At 45.5% G+C, this 15,303-nt stretch overlaps 1 protein-coding gene across 1 annotated transcript; it reads left to right on the top strand.

Annotated features, from left to right (window-relative positions):
* Positions 1-9,819: 9,819 nt before the first annotated feature.
* LOC141994380 (olfactory receptor 52E4-like) lies at positions 9,820-11,022 on the top strand. The gene is made up of 2 exons (XM_074964625.1): positions 9,820-10,412; positions 10,668-11,022. The coding sequence occupies exons 1-2, from the start codon at positions 9,820-9,822 to the stop codon at positions 11,020-11,022; spliced, it is 948 nt and encodes a 315-aa protein (XP_074820726.1).
* The last annotated feature ends 4,281 nt before the right edge of the window (positions 11,023-15,303 follow it).

Genomic DNA, 15,303 nt, shown 5'->3' with positions numbered 1-15,303 from the left:
CGGGCTACCAGAGAAATGCTGAGCAAGACCCTCAAAGGGCTGGAAACTGAAGCCAGGCAAATTCCAGCTTGAAATTAGGGTCAAATAGTTAGCACTGAGGGTGCCTAAACATGAGCACACACTGAGAAGGGAAGTGTGGGATTCTTCCGTTCCCCATGTTGGCAGATCCAGACTGGATGTATTCTGGAAGATCCGCTTGAAGGGTTCTTTACACTGCAAATGCTACATAGATGAGGCAATAGCACTTCCATATAGACAAGACTTACACAGAGGGAAGGGGTTCTCCCATCAGCAGAGGTAATCCCCGAGAGGTGGTAGCTAGGTGGATGGGAGAATTCATCTCATGCTGTCTACACCAGGGCGCAGATTATCCAGCAAGTTCTTGGAATGTATTGGAGATATTTTTTTGGTTCCAGAAGCTGGAGAAAGCTACCAGGAGAGAGGCTTTTCTGGACATGATTTTGACATAGAAGGAGGAACTGGTTGAGAATTTGTAAGTGGAGGGTCGCTTGCAGGAAAGTGACCATGAAATGTCAGAGTTCATGATACTAAGGAAGGGTAGGAGGGAAAACAGCAAAATAAAGACAATGGATTTTAAGAAGGCAGACTTTAGCAAACTCAGGGAGTTTGTCGGTAAGATCTCACAGGAAGCAAGTCTACGGGGAAAAACAATAGAAGAGAGCTAGCAGTTTCTCAGAGAGGCATTATTAAGGGCACAAGAGCAAACGATCTCACTTCGTAGGAAAGATAGGAAGTATGGCAAGAGACCACAATGGCTTAACCAGGAGATCTTGAATGATCAAAAAGAAAAAAGGATCCTACAAAAAGGTGAAACATGGTTAAATTTAAAAGCAGGACTATAAACAAATAACACACGGACGTAGGTGCAAAATTAGATAGGCCAAGGCACAAAATGAGATCAAACTAGCTAGGGTACGAAGAAAACATGCTACATATACATTAGAAGGAAGCAGAAGAGCAAGGACAGGGTAGTCTGTTACTAAATGAAGAGGGGAAAACAATAACAAAAAATGTGGAAATGGCAGAGGTGCTTAATGACTTCTTTGTTTCTATGTTCAGCAAGAAGGTTGGTGGTGTTTGGACACCTAACCAAGAGAATGCCTGTGAAAATGGGGTTGGTTCAGATGCCAAAATAGGGAAAGAACAAGTTAAAAGTTACTTGAACATGTTAGATGTCGTCAAGTCACCAGGGCCTCACGAAATGCATCCAAGAATACTCTGAAGGAACTGACTGTGGAGATAGCTGAGGGATTAGCTGTTCTCTTTGAAAAGTCATGGAAGACAGGGGAGATTCTGGAAGACTGGATAAGAGCACATATTGTGGCCATCTATAAAAAGGGGGAAAGGGCAACCCAGGCAATTACAGACCGGTCAGCTTTACTTCTGTACCAGGTAATATAATGGAGCAAATAATTAAGGAATCTAGTTGCAAATATCTAGAAGATCATAGGGTGATAAGTGACAGTCAGCATGGCTTTGTCAAGAACAGAACATGTCAAACCAACCTGACAGCTTTCTTTGACAGGGTAAGAAGCTTTGTGTTTCGGAGGAAGTAGTAGATGTGATATATCTAGACTTTAGTACGGCGTTTTATCCAGTCTCACATGACCTTTTCATTAAGAAATGAGGGAAATACAACCTAGGTGGAGCTACTATAAGGTGGGTGCATAGCTGGTTGGAAAACCATTCCCAGGGGGAAGTTATCAATGCTTCACAGTGATGCTGGAAGGGCATAACAAGTGGGGTTCCACAGGGATCAGTTCTGGGTCTGGTTCTTTTGAATGTCATCATCAACTATTTAGTTCATGGCATGGAGAGTAAAGTTATTAAGTTTCCAGATGATACCACTTTGGGAGGGGTTGCTAGTCCTTTGGAGAATTGGATAAACATTCAAACTGATCTGGAAAAACTGGAGAAAAGGATGATTCGGGGTGTTGAAAACATGACCACTGAGGGAAGACTGAAAGAGCTAGGTTTGCTTAGTCTGAAAAAGAGAAGACTGAGGAGGGACATGATAACAATTTGCAAATACCTAAAAGGTGTTACATGGAGGGAGAAAAAGTGTTCTCCTTAACTTGTGAAGAGAAGACAAGAAGCAACGGAATTAAATTGCAGCAAGTGTGGTTTAGGATGGACATTCGGAAAAGCTTCCTGACTGTCAGGGTGGTTAGGGAAAATAGGGAGGTTGCGGAATGTCCATCGTTGTAGATTTTTAGGCGTAGGTTAGACAAAAACCTGTCAGGGATGTTCTAGATGGTGCTGGTCCTGCCATGAGTGTAGGGGACTGGACTTGATGACCTCTTGAGGTCACTTCCAGTTCCATGATTCAATGATATAGCTACATCTTTCTAAGGTGTGGCGTTTTTTGCTGTTTCAAAAAAGACAAAAGCAATCTTAGGTTATATTAGAAGAAGTGTAACATTCAAGTCATGGCACATGATATTATTCCTCTACTCGGTGCTGGTTAGGTCTCAATTGGAGTCATGTGTCCAGTTTTGATCACCAATGTATAGAAAGGATGTAGAAAAACTGGAAAGGATCCATAGGCAAGTAACATATGTTATGCAAAGAATGGAATGCAAACTGTATGAGCAAGCTGAAGGAATCCGTATGTTTATATGGAAAAGAGGTGATTAATGGGGGACCTGAGAGTGGTCTTCCAATTCTTGAAAGGCTGCCATCAAAAGGCAGAGTAAATTTATTCTGCGTTACCACAGAGGCGCAGGAGAAGAGCCAATGGGTTCAAATTCCAGCATAGCAGATTTAAATTAAGTTTCAGGGAAATCCTCCTAACTTTAAGAACAGGAGGCCAATGGAACAGACTCCAAGGGAAGTCATGGAAGCTCCTTCTGTGGAGGTTTTCCAAAGAGGTGTGAATAGCCATCAGTCTTAGATGACTAAGACAAAACAAATCCTGCATCATGTCAGGAGGATATACTAGCTGTCCTTTTCGTTCCCTTATAACTCCATGGCTCTATCAATCTATGATGTAAAATCCTAGTGTCGACCAGGTCTTAGTCACACATAAGTCTTTTGGCTCAATACAGAGATAATTGAGTGAAATTTAATAGGCCGGTGTTTTACAGGAGGTCAGACTGGATGATCAAATGGTTCCTTCTGACCTTAAACCCTATGGATCTATTAATAAAGAAAGTGGATCAGGCATTTATAATCAGTGTGTCTCATAACATGAACAAGGGAACATTTAATTAAATTGAAAGTCTGAACTTATAACATTGAGAAAAGATAATTGCTAACATAATGCATATTTGGTCTGAAGAACTCCTTGCTGCCAACATCGTTGGAGAGAGGAGCATAGAAGAATGGGATTCACAAATGGTTTCAGAGTAGCAGCCGTGTTAGTCTGTATTCGCAAAAATAAAAGGAGTACTTTTGGCACCTTAGAGATTAACCAATTTATTTGAGCATAAGCTTTTGTGAGCTACAGCTCACTTCATCGGATGCATACTGTGGAAAGTGTAGAAGATCTTTTTATACACACAAAGCATGAAAAAATACCTCCCCCCACCCCACTCTCCTGCTGGTAATAGCTTATCTAAAGTGATCACTCTCCTTACAATGTGTATGATAATCAAGTTGGGCCATTTCCAGCACAAATCCAGGTTTTCTCTCCCCCCCCCGCCCAACAAAAACCCACTCTCCTGTTGGTAATAGCTTATCTAAAGTGACCACTCTCCTTACAATGTGTATGATGTTCAGGGGACACCATCACAGGGCCTAATAACATCAGCCACACTATCAGAGGCTCGTTCACCTGCACATCCACCAATGTGATATATGCCATCATGTGTCAGCAATGCCCCTTTGCCATGTACATTGGTCAAACTGGACAGTCTCTATGTAAAAGAATAAATGGACACAAATCAGATGTCAAGAATTATAACATTCATAAACCAGTCGGAGAACACTTCAATCTCTCTGGTCACGTGATTACAGACATGAAAGTTGTGATATTACAACAAAAAAAACTTCAAATCCAGACTCCAGCGAGAGACTGCTGAATTGGAATTCATTTGCAAATTGGATACAATTAACTTAGGCTGGAATAGAGACTGGGAGTGGCTAAGTCATTATGCAAGGTAACCTATTTCCCCTTGTTTTTTCCTTCCCCTCCCCCTACTCAGACATTCTTGTTAAACCCTGGATTTGTGCTGGAAATGGCCCACCTTGATTATCATTTCTTGCTCAAAGAAATTGGTTAGTCTCTAAGGTGCCACAAGTCCTCCTTTTCTTTTTACAAATGGATTGGCCATTGCAGGTGGTGCTAGTGGAATAACCTATAGTCAAGGCTGTCTGACACCTTCCATTAGAAGACCTCATTTTCAGTTGCTTATACGTTTTCCAGTTTTTAGCTGTTTGGACTGAGATTTCATATGCTGGGTGTCTGCTTCCAGCAGAATTGGTTTTTGAAAGCTTCAGGCATAACAATTCAGCCGACTTCTGGAATGAAGCTCAGAGAAAGTATGTGTTACACATGTTAAAAATTCTCATTATTGTTCGAGTGAGGAGCCATAACACCTCCAAGCTTTCCAGCAGTTAAAAGTCAGGTAAGAGCCCCTGTCCCTCTGCCCCATTAACAGACAGAGTCCTGAAATACAAGAGGACGGGGTGACAGTGTCTGTGCATTAACACACAGTTGGCTCCTGAGGTCTGTTCTCGGTTCTTTCTCCAAGGGGAGTTTTGCCTCACTGGGGCCTGAGGACAGCACGGGTCGTGGTCTCAGAATTTGGCCTTGTAATGCACAGTTAATAACATCTTTCGCCCTGAAGGATTCACTGTGCCACTGAAATTCACCACCTCGGGGCTGTAGTCCGTCAGGCGGGATGAGCAGGGGTGCACAGTAAAGAGTGACATTTTGGCCAGTGATTCTTTAGCAAACTCATCACTGATGGCAAGGGCCCTTGGATTTCTCATGGTTGTGCAGAGCGGAAAGGACCACAGACAGTCTGTGTCCCACAACACCCACCTTGCCGCCACCAGGGTTTGTCGATCAGGTGAGCTCCTCAGTAAGAGATGGGTACCTGTGAATTCTGAGACGGAAGTGTCCTCCCAAGGAATCCCCCTCAGGTAGCCGTGTCCTACATCTCCCTCACCCCAGCATCTCAAGTAATATCCCATGCCAAGAGCAGACACAGGGGTGTGAATTCTGAGACGGACGCGTCCTCCCAAGGAATCCCCCTCAGGTAGCCGTGTCCCCCTCAGGTAGCCGCGTCCTCCCAAGGAATCCCCCTCAGGTAGCCGTGTCCCCCTCAGGTAGCCGCGTCCTCCCAAGGAATCCCCCTCAGGTAGCCGTGTCCTACATCTCCCTCACCCCAGCCGCGTCCTCCCAAGGAATCCCCCTCAGGTAGCCGTGTCCTACATCTCCCTCACCCCAGCATCTCAAGTAATATCCCATGCCAAGAGCAGACACAGGGGTGTGCGTAGTTTATAATAAAGCTCTGTGTAATCCCAGTGGGGGTCGCTCAGCCTCGAGAGGAGAAGGAGGCATCAGAACATAAACAGGCTGCAGACAAGCATGTCTGTGCTTATGTGCTAATTATCCAGCTTTAGGAGTAAACAGTAATTAAGGAACCTTCCCAAAGGGAGATGGGAACTCATTGGCTCCATGCTGAGTCAGAGAGGAACTGGCTGCTCTGTACGTTTGTGTGCATACATTTAAAAATTATAGGTGATGAGAAGAAAACTAGGGATAATACCTAACTCTCCAGAGGGTCTGATATCCTGTACATTCTCAGGAAAGATCGGTAGATAATAGACAGAGAGATCTGAAGAAAGTTGACTAAGAGGAGACACAAGCATTTACAGCAAACACATGGGGCTGTCGCTAAGGATCAGAGATCAGTACTTCTTATCAGTAAGTATCATCCTGCTGTGTAGCACCTTTGATTGAGTGATCTTCAAAACACCTAGCAAAAGAAAGTCACTCTGAACCATCCCCATTTCACTATTCAGTAAACTGAGGCACGGGGAGAAATGACTTGTACAAGGTCACGTGGAGAATAACTGACAGAACCCAAATATCCTGACTTCCCTTCCATAAGCACCGTCTCTCTCTCACTAAGTGACCACAGGAAAATGGACTCATGGTCTTGCAGGGACTGTTCATTGGGGCTGGGGTGGGAAGGAATTCCCTGCGGTGCAACCTGGAAATGGGGACTGCCAAGCCCTCTGGCACACCAGTCTGGGCCCCCTCTCACACTGTGAGGCTGTGACAAGATGCAATCCGCTCAGGTCTTGCACTTACACAGCCATACACAGACAGGGACACACCCAGCTGCAGTTACATGAATGCTTTCCCCAGCCATGCATGGAACAACAATAGAGAGGCTCCAGCCAGTTCCCCCCAGCTCCCCACCCTAGGACCCAAGAGCTGTACCATCTTGCCCTGGCCAAAAGACTGACCAGTGTAACTTTATCTCCCAGTCTGCCTCTCCCTCAATGTGAAGAGGACAATACATCAGCCTGAGCAGGTTTCCCTTTTATGTTTCAAACAACATCCTGTATTAAGTAAAAAAAAAACCAGAAATCAGATTTATTAATTACAGAAAGATTGGTTGTTTAAATGATTATAAGTAATAGTGTAAAGAACAAAGTTGAAATCTGAGAAAAAAACAAAATCACAAAATAAGTTCTATACACTAGACAGGCTTTGAATCAACCAGTGTGTCATCCTGATGGTATAAACAATCCTCCAATCTTCCAGACACAGGCTAGACCTCCCTTCAGCCTGGGAACACAGCTCCACTTCAATCCCAGTTTCTAACATGTTGATTTGTGAGGGGAGTGAGGCCAAGTGATGATGTCGCTTCCACATTTTGTTGCTTCTGCCATGGAGAGGGAGCTTCATTTTTCCAAGCAAAGCTCCCAGCATAGTCAGTGGAAAAGAAGAGCCACAAGATGGAGTCCTCTGGCCCATGAGCTGACCACATGCCATTGCATGCTTTCAGAACTTTAAGTACAAAAATGATACATGCATACAAATAGGGTAATCATATTCAGGAAATCAAAACTTTTCCATTGGTATCATACATAGCATATTTTATATACTTTGTAAAAATCACATCATAATCATATCACCCTGTGGTAAATATGGTGAAGACAGGGTGTTGCTTTGGGGAACAGAGAATCACACATCCCCCGTTAGTTTACCGAAGGAGAGTAAGTTACTGACTGATGCAGAAGCAGTGTGCACAAGGCTCTCTTGACTTTTTGACCATACAACTCCCAAGTGTTACAAGCATTGTAGTAAAAGCAATGAGGAGTCCTTGTGGCATCTTAGAGACTAACAAATGTAACAAATGTCCGCCCTTTGCCCCCTGATTAATCACTGAGACTGGGAGACAACAGAGACTGTGCAAGGAATGATAACTTCTCCTCACCCCCTCGCTGGCTAATGATGAAAATGGCACAGTAGACTGTGACCCCTGTCTCTAGAGAAAGAAGGGTTACGTGGAGGGTCACAATGAGCCTCTGAGGCTAGCGAAATTCTCCAGGAAAAGCGGGACTCACGGAGGCAAGGACAGAGCTTTGTCACAGTATATATACATAGACTAGTATGTCCAAAACTTTTCCAAAAATCAGGCATGTTGCACCTTTTCTTAGGATTTTCCATCAATACCAAATTCTTTGTTATAAGGTTTACCATTAGCAACAAACTTTGCATCATTATACTTACCAATTACAGCAAATCTTATATTACAGGTAAGCGTTTCCAAATATATTTCATAGAATCATAGAATATCAGGGTTGGAAGGGACCTCAGGAGGTCATCTAGTCCAAACCCCTGCTCAAAGCAGGGCCAATCCCCAATGAAATCATTCCAGCCAGGGCTTTGTCAAGCCTGACCTTAAAAACTTCTAAGGAAGGAGATTCCACCACCTCCCTAGGTAACGCATTCCAGTGTTTCACCACTTTCCTAGTGAAAAAGTTTTTCCTAATATCCAACCTCAATCTCCCCCACTGCAACTTGAGACCATTACCCCTTGTTCTGTCATCCGCTACCACTGAGAAGAGTCTAGATCCATCTTCTTTGGAACCCAGATGCAGATGGTGAAGCACTGGAATGCGTTACCAAAGGAGGTGCTGGAATCTTCTTCCTTAGAGGATTTCAAGATCAGGCTTGACAAAGCCCTGCCTGGGATGAATTAGTTGGGGATTGGTCATGCTTTGAGCAGTGGATTGGACTAGATGACCTCCTGAGATCCCTTCCAACCCTGAGATTCTATGACTGTATGATCTGCGTTGTTCCCGTGACCCACCAAATGTGTACCCTTGATCAATCAACGTGTACTTTCATAAAAATATGAAATCAGGTTTATTTGACAAGATCTGTTTTGCATAAACCTTGTTGGAGACTGCTATTACTTACATTTCAAGACTTTTTTTAACTAATACCATACCAGCTTTTCCATTGTTTCTTCACCTTGTCAATTCTTTTATAAATAAACCTTTCCCTTTATTTTTTAATACTTTACATTTAACAGAGGAATTGACCTAAAACTTTTCTAGGACTACTCTTGTTGTTAATATACTTAATAACCTCCTTTTTGTGATCCATAGCCCTGCCAAACATGGGTTTTCCTGCTGTTTTTATGTCCCTTATCAATTTCCATAGCTTACCATTTCTATTCTTGGCCATCTATTTAACCTTTTTCTCTTTGGTACATATTACTTCCCCTCCCCCCAATGGCTGCCTTCACTTTACCATTGAACTGGGTTTTTACCCAGAGTTGTTCACTTTGTTGACTGTGGAATCATGAATTTTCCACTATCTAATAAGCTGTTCTCAAAGAATCACCAATTTTCATTCATATTTTTGTGTCTAAATTTTTCCTCCCAATCAGTTTTGCTGACAATTTGCCTCAGCTTTTGGGAATTAGTCCTCTTGGAGCACTAAGTGTCTATAGTTGGGAACTGGTTGGGAACTGTGCGTTTGAATGTAAATCAAATTCATTTTTTAAATTTTCCTCTCCTATATCATATGCTCTCTTCTTTGTCTCTTGTGTCAAGTAAAGAGTCCCAGACTTTTCTATCTCTTTCCATATGGCAACATCCCCTTTTCTCAAAGCCTGTCTTGGAAATCCCTTTTATATATTCATATATCCTTCATAGAGACTGGGTGACCCAAACTGGACACACATCCCAAACATGTTATTCTCCATTCCATATCTTAGGGATCTCAACATTGCTTTTATTTTGTCCACTGCTGCAAATGAGCAGGTGTTTCTCTTGAGCTGCTGTCTATGGCACCCAGGTCTTTTCCCTGAGGTATGCTCTCGTTGGGATATTTCTCCCAACCTCTGTCTCGGGAAAAGTTTGTTTTTTTTTCACTCTCAGATTTCAAGCAACTGGATGAATGGGGAACTCCCTTCAGTATGGACTCCCTATCCTGGCTCTCTTCGCATTGAGGAACAATCCAGACTTGTGTTTCCTGCTGGTGTCTCTTAAGGTTCCCCACCACAAAGTGTAGGAATTATTAACGCAGGGAACACCACAAAATATAGAATTGGATTTAGTAGGATCATTGTTTATAGTTATTTTCTCTGAGTAATTAAAATGTAATTTTTCAGTGTGTTCAGAGAGATTAATCTGCTTCTCCCATGAGAACAGCCTCCACGAGTACATGTAGTGTCTCATATTAACGTTGTCTCTCCATTCAGGCATTTCTGCTGTGACCATCACCCGAGACCCTGGGAACACACAGAAAGTGAGAGGAACATATTGTACACGCAGGAGACAGCCTTATGCCTCAGAGTTGGGCACTTTCTCCCCTACTCCATGTTAGAATCCAACACAACCGACTTCACCAACCCCTCCACCTTCATCCTACTGGGCATTCCTGGCCTAGAGGCAGCCCATGTCTGGATCTCCATCCCCTTCTGTGCTGTGTACACCACAGCCATCTTGGGGAACTTCACCATCCTGTTCATTGTGAAGAGGGAGCCAAGCCTCCACGGTCCCATGTTCTATTTCCTCTGCATGCTGGCCGTCACTGATCTGGTCATGTCCACATCCACCCTGCCCAAAATGCTGAGCATCTTCTGGTTCAATTCCAGGGAGATCAGTTTCAGTGCCTGCCTCACCCAGATGTACTTCGATCACTCCTTCTCAGGGATGGAGTCTGGAATCCTTGTGGCCATGGCTTTGGATCGCTACGTGGCCATCTGCCATCCCCTGAGACATTCCACCATCCTGACACGCCCCCTGGTGGCCAAGATCGGCCTGGCCGTGGTTCTGCGCAGTGGAATAATTGCATTACCCTACCCGTTCCTGGCAAGGCGGTGGCCATATTGCAGAACCAACATCATCCCCCACTCCTATTGTGGGCACATAGCTGTGGTGAAGCTGGCCTGTGCTGACATCCGCATCAGTAGTTCATAGAATCATAGAATCATAGAATATCAGGGTTGGAAGGGACCCCAGAAGGTCATCTAGTCCAACCCCCTGCTCGAAGCAGGACCAATTCCCAGTTAAATCATCCCAGCCAGGGCTTTGTCAAGCCTGACCTTAAAAACCTCTAAGGAAGGAGATTCTACCACCTCCCTAGGTAACGCATTCCAGTGTTTCACCACCCTCTTAGTGAAAAAGTTTTTCCTAATATCCAATCTAAAATAGAAATTTTACCATAGTTACTATGGCCTATTTGATCTTTTCTCTGTGAACGGAATGGATGTGTTTTTTATCGCTGTGTCCTATACTCAGATCCTCCTTGCCATCTTCCACCTGCAAACAAAGGATGCCCGGCTCAAAACTTTTGGGACCTGCATCTCTCATCTTTGTGCCATTTTTGCTTTGTATATCCCAATTTTCTTCTTCTCTCTTTCGCAGCGGTTTGGCCACAATGTGCCACTGTATTTACGCGTTCTCATTACCAGTGTGTACCAGGTGGTGCCCCCTGTGCTGCACCCCATGATTTACGGGTTGAGGACCAAACAGATCCAAGGCAGGCTGCTCCAGCTCTTTACTGATAAAGAAACCTAAATATTTTCTCCTTGTGCTCTGGCTCTCAGATTGAGCTCTGTGCAGAGCTGGCTGGTGCATGGTGCATGGACCTGAACCCCTTCCCTAAATCACTTACTGGACAGACAGAGAGACATTAAACCCTTTCCTGTCATTACTGTTCTTTGTCAATGTGATTAACTGGGGAGTCAGTCTGTGCCCACTTCACTGGGTTGCCACCTTTCTTATTGCCGGTACCTGGATCCCTGAAATTACGATCTTGCCCCAACTCTTCTGTCAAGCCTTGACACTCCTGTGTGTCTTTCTCCCAAATGCCCTGCCCCTGTCACTTGCTCCTGTCTTCCCTTCCCCTTGTCAGCTGTGACCCACTCATCTCTAAAACCAATATGTTCTCACATCTTATGGCAATTAATTAAGGGACAGTGGTTAGTGTTAAAATGATAATGTTTATTCTAAATTTATTACTAACTCTGTGGAGAGAGGTTTCAGAGTAGCAGCCGTGTTAGTCTGTATTCGCAAAAAGAACAGGAGGACTTGTGGCACCTCAGAGACTAACACATTTATTTGAGCATAAGCTTTCGTGCATCTGATGAAGTGAGCTGTAGCTCACAAGAGCTTATGCTCAAATAAATGTGTTAGTCTCTAAGGTGCCACAAGTCCTCCCTTTTTTTCTGTGGAGAGAGAGACCTCGTCAGGACTCCTGGGATCTATCTCAGCTCTGGAAGGGGAATGGGGTATAGTGTGTCACAGCAGGAGGCAGATACATCTGGGGTCTGAATGAGAAGACCAGAATGGCCATACTGGGTCAAGCCAATGGTCCATGTAGCCCAGTAGCCTGTCTTCCGACAGTGCCCAGTGCCAGGTGCTTCAGAGAGAATGAACAGAACATGGCAATCCTCATGTGATTCGTGTGAAGCAGCTTGACAGGAGGGGGCAGAAGCCCCGAGCCCGGGGTGTCTCAGCTTCATCTGGCAGGAGTTCAAGCCTCCAGCCCCAGTAGGAGCCGCCGGGGGAGGGGAAGAGCCTTTAGGGGCTGCTCTCTTCCTTACATCTCCCTTTCCCTTTGTGCAGATGGAGATGGGTTGCACTGCGCCGCCGGTACAGTCGCCGTACCCGTGGTATGCTCCCTCTTTGCCCATCTCCTTGGGCCACAGGCCATAAGAGAGGACCAGCCAGAGGATCCTCATGTCTCCACTACCCCTTCCCGCACTGTGCTGTGGGATGAGCGTCACCGTTTTCTGGTGGACACCAGTGATTTCAAGGGTAAGGTGAAGCTCCCTCTCCAGCATTGGGAAGACTTCCATCTCATCCTCTTGGCCATGAAGGCTGTTTTGGAGAAGCGGAGGGGAACCGGGAGGCAGGACATCCTACTCTACCAGTGGGGCCGCAATTTTGGTGACAAGCCTTTCAGGTTGGTCAGTGATTGTTGCAAGGCCGGCTGGGGATCCTCCTGCCCACAAGGGTCCTCCTCAGCCCTCAGAATGAAGCCAACCATCTTTTCATCATTCAACACCAGAGGCTCTGGGGTGGGTCTCCACTGTTGCAAGGTGTTCTCCTTCCTTTGTGACACAGGGTACTCTTTGGCTTGCCTGCAGGAAACCTGCATGGATCCAGGTGCCAAGACCAGTTGGCGGCTGGAGTGAGGGGACCGGGTATATTTTAGAGCCCTCAGAGCTCATTCGGCTGGGGTGGCCACCCTGTTCTCCCCTGACCTACAGCCTGAGATGCTGGGAGTTTCTGAGGTCATCCCTGGTCGCCTGCTGCACCTCCAGGCCTGTGTGGAGGGGCTGACGTTGAATCTATTCAGTGTTTACCCCCTGAATGCAGCCTCGGAGTGGGTGTGTTTCTATCAACAGGTGTTTGCCTCCCTGGGCACCTTGGATCCTCAGTAGTGCCTGGGCCTGGGTGGGGATTTTAATACCATCTTTGTGGACCTGAATTACTCAGAGCTTGAGAGCAGCCAGGCCTCTGCAGGCATCCTCAGAGAGATGGTAAATCCTCAATCCCTGGTGGACGTCTGGCATGACCAACACCCAGATGACAATTCCGCTTTTACCTATGTCCAGGTGGAGGTCGATCGGTCACGCTACTCCTGGTTGGACTGCATGTATGTATTTTGTTTCCATCTTGCCCGGGCCCACTCCTCCAGCATTCGACCGGCCCAGTTCTCGGCCCACCATTTAGTGGTCATGATGGCTTCTTTCATCTTGGATCTCACCTGGGGCTCTTCACCCTTCAGACCCGCTCTGTGCATACTCCAGGAGGTGGGGGCCACCTTATTGCCTACTGCTCGGGTTTTCCTTGAACAGGTCCTACAAGAGGGTGCTCCCCATCTACCCCTCACCCCAGGACCTCTGGAATTCTTGATTTGGCTCCTGTCCCATGAGTCCCTCTGGCCCCCTCCCTTTCATAACCAAGGTGGGCTGCATGCCCTGCGGCTGGTTTATTTCTGAATTCCACCAAGGGAACAACTTTACATGCTTCGTTTCCTGAGATGCCCTGATAGCAAGTGGCGGGACCAAGTACCACCTTCAGTGGGTGAGGAACCACGGTGGGCCAGAAAGTACTCCAACCTGGTCCCACGGCACACCGGGGATATCGGTTCGTGGCTCTTTCATGCAGCCATGAGCATAGGCATCTACGTGGCACAGTTCACCCCCATTCCAGATGCCTGCCCATTTTGTGGCATGAGACAAACCCTGGCACATGCCTATCTAGAATGTGCAAGATTGCAGCCCCTATTCCAGCTCCTCCACAGCTTCCACAGAAGTTTCAGGCTGCACTTTTCTCCACGCCTTGTCATATATGCTTACTGCTTTCGCTCACATATAGGATGCTGCCTGCGGGTCCCTTGTGTTACAGGTGAAATATACTCTAATATGAATCTGTACATTTATTCATAAAAGAAATAATCAAACCCATAAGAAAATAATAAACTGAAAAGAAAAGATATGAGGTCAAGCAAATACTATACTATAGGCTGCCACAGCTGCTGGCTGCTGGTTGATAATGGCCAGGGACTTAGAAGTGACAGAGAGGGGGAGGCACCTCTGTGTTGGGGTGAGTTACAAATCGAAAGAGTGAGCTGGACCTGAATGAAGCAGGAGAAGAGAGAGAGAGAGAGAGAGAGAGATGGGATGAAACCCACTTGAGCGGATACTCCCTTGACTAATTCTGGAAGAACTCGGTGGAACTCTGATGTCAGTCATCTCTACTATGAAACAGGATTGAAAACTCAAACCATGTCTCTGCGCATAATTGTCTTTTAACCAGTAATCTCTCTTTTTTAATAAATCTTAGTTTAGTTAATAAGATTTGGCTCTAGGTGAGCATTTGGGTAATATCTGAAATGTCCATTCCTCTGGGAGGTGATGTGTAGAACCCTTTTGGATTGGTAGAACTTTATTATACGATGAGCAAGATTATCAATAATCATCATCATACTCTTGGCTGTCTGGGTGGAAGCCCAGGGTGGGTTGCTTTAGCCGAACTATGTTTTGGTTTCTGTGTAAGCAGTAAAGCATTGCAAAACACTGTTTTGTTGTTGCCTTGGTAAGTCCAAGTAGTAGAATAACCACCCATTTGGGGGATTTTCAGCCATTCATGAGTTTACTGACCTCTCTCATATCCCCCTTTAGTCGTCTCTTTCCCAAGGTGAAAAGACCCATTCTCATTAATCTCTCCTCCTACGGAAGCTGTTCCCTACCCCTCATCATTCTGATTTTCCCTAACTTTTTCCATCCCAATATCTCTTTCTGAGATGGGAAGATCAGCTCTGCAGGCAGTAGTTTAGGTGTGGGCGTACCATGGATTTAGATAGCGGCAATATGATCTTTTCACTCTTATTATCTTTCCCTTCCTAACTGATTCCCTGAAGTACATGGAGGGGATGTTTTCAGAGAACTATCCACAATGAAGCCAAGCTCTGTTTCTTGAGGGGTAACCGATAATTTAGACCCCACCACTGGATATGTATAGTTGGGATTCTGTTTTCCAATAGCCATTATGTTGTCCACAGGTTCCTGGAGCATACTTTGTCCCTCCTGCAATGAATGGTTTCTCCTGCAATTGGAGACTGTCTGTCTGCTGCAGCCATGGCCCTGAAACCCATGAGTCCGCTCTGCCACCCTTGTGGCTCTCTTCTTCCCCAGCTTCTCCTGACTCATCCAGTCTCTCTGGTTTTGAAGGGCTGAACAAAACTTCCTTCTCTGATCCCTCTTCTGTGGCATTGGAAAAGGCACAGAGAAAGGCAACAGAAATGATTAGGGGTATGGAACACCTTCCATATGAGGAGAGATTAAA

Source organism: Natator depressus, chromosome 1, assembly GCF_965152275.1.
Source record: "Natator depressus isolate rNatDep1 chromosome 1, rNatDep2.hap1, whole genome shotgun sequence".
Taxonomy (NCBI): Eukaryota; Metazoa; Chordata; order Testudines; family Cheloniidae; genus Natator; species Natator depressus.
Note: the sequence above shows the minus strand (reverse complement) of the source record. Positions and strands in the feature narration are given on the sequence as shown.

Coding starts and splice junctions, on each gene's coding strand:
- LOC141994380 (XM_074964625.1), top strand. CDS start 9,820: ATGTTAGAATCCAACACAACCGACTTCACCAACCCCTCCACCTTCATC. Junction 10,413..10,667: donor TGTGCTGACATCCGCATCAG/TAGTTCATAGAA, acceptor GAAATTTTACCA/TAGTTACTATGGCCTATTTG.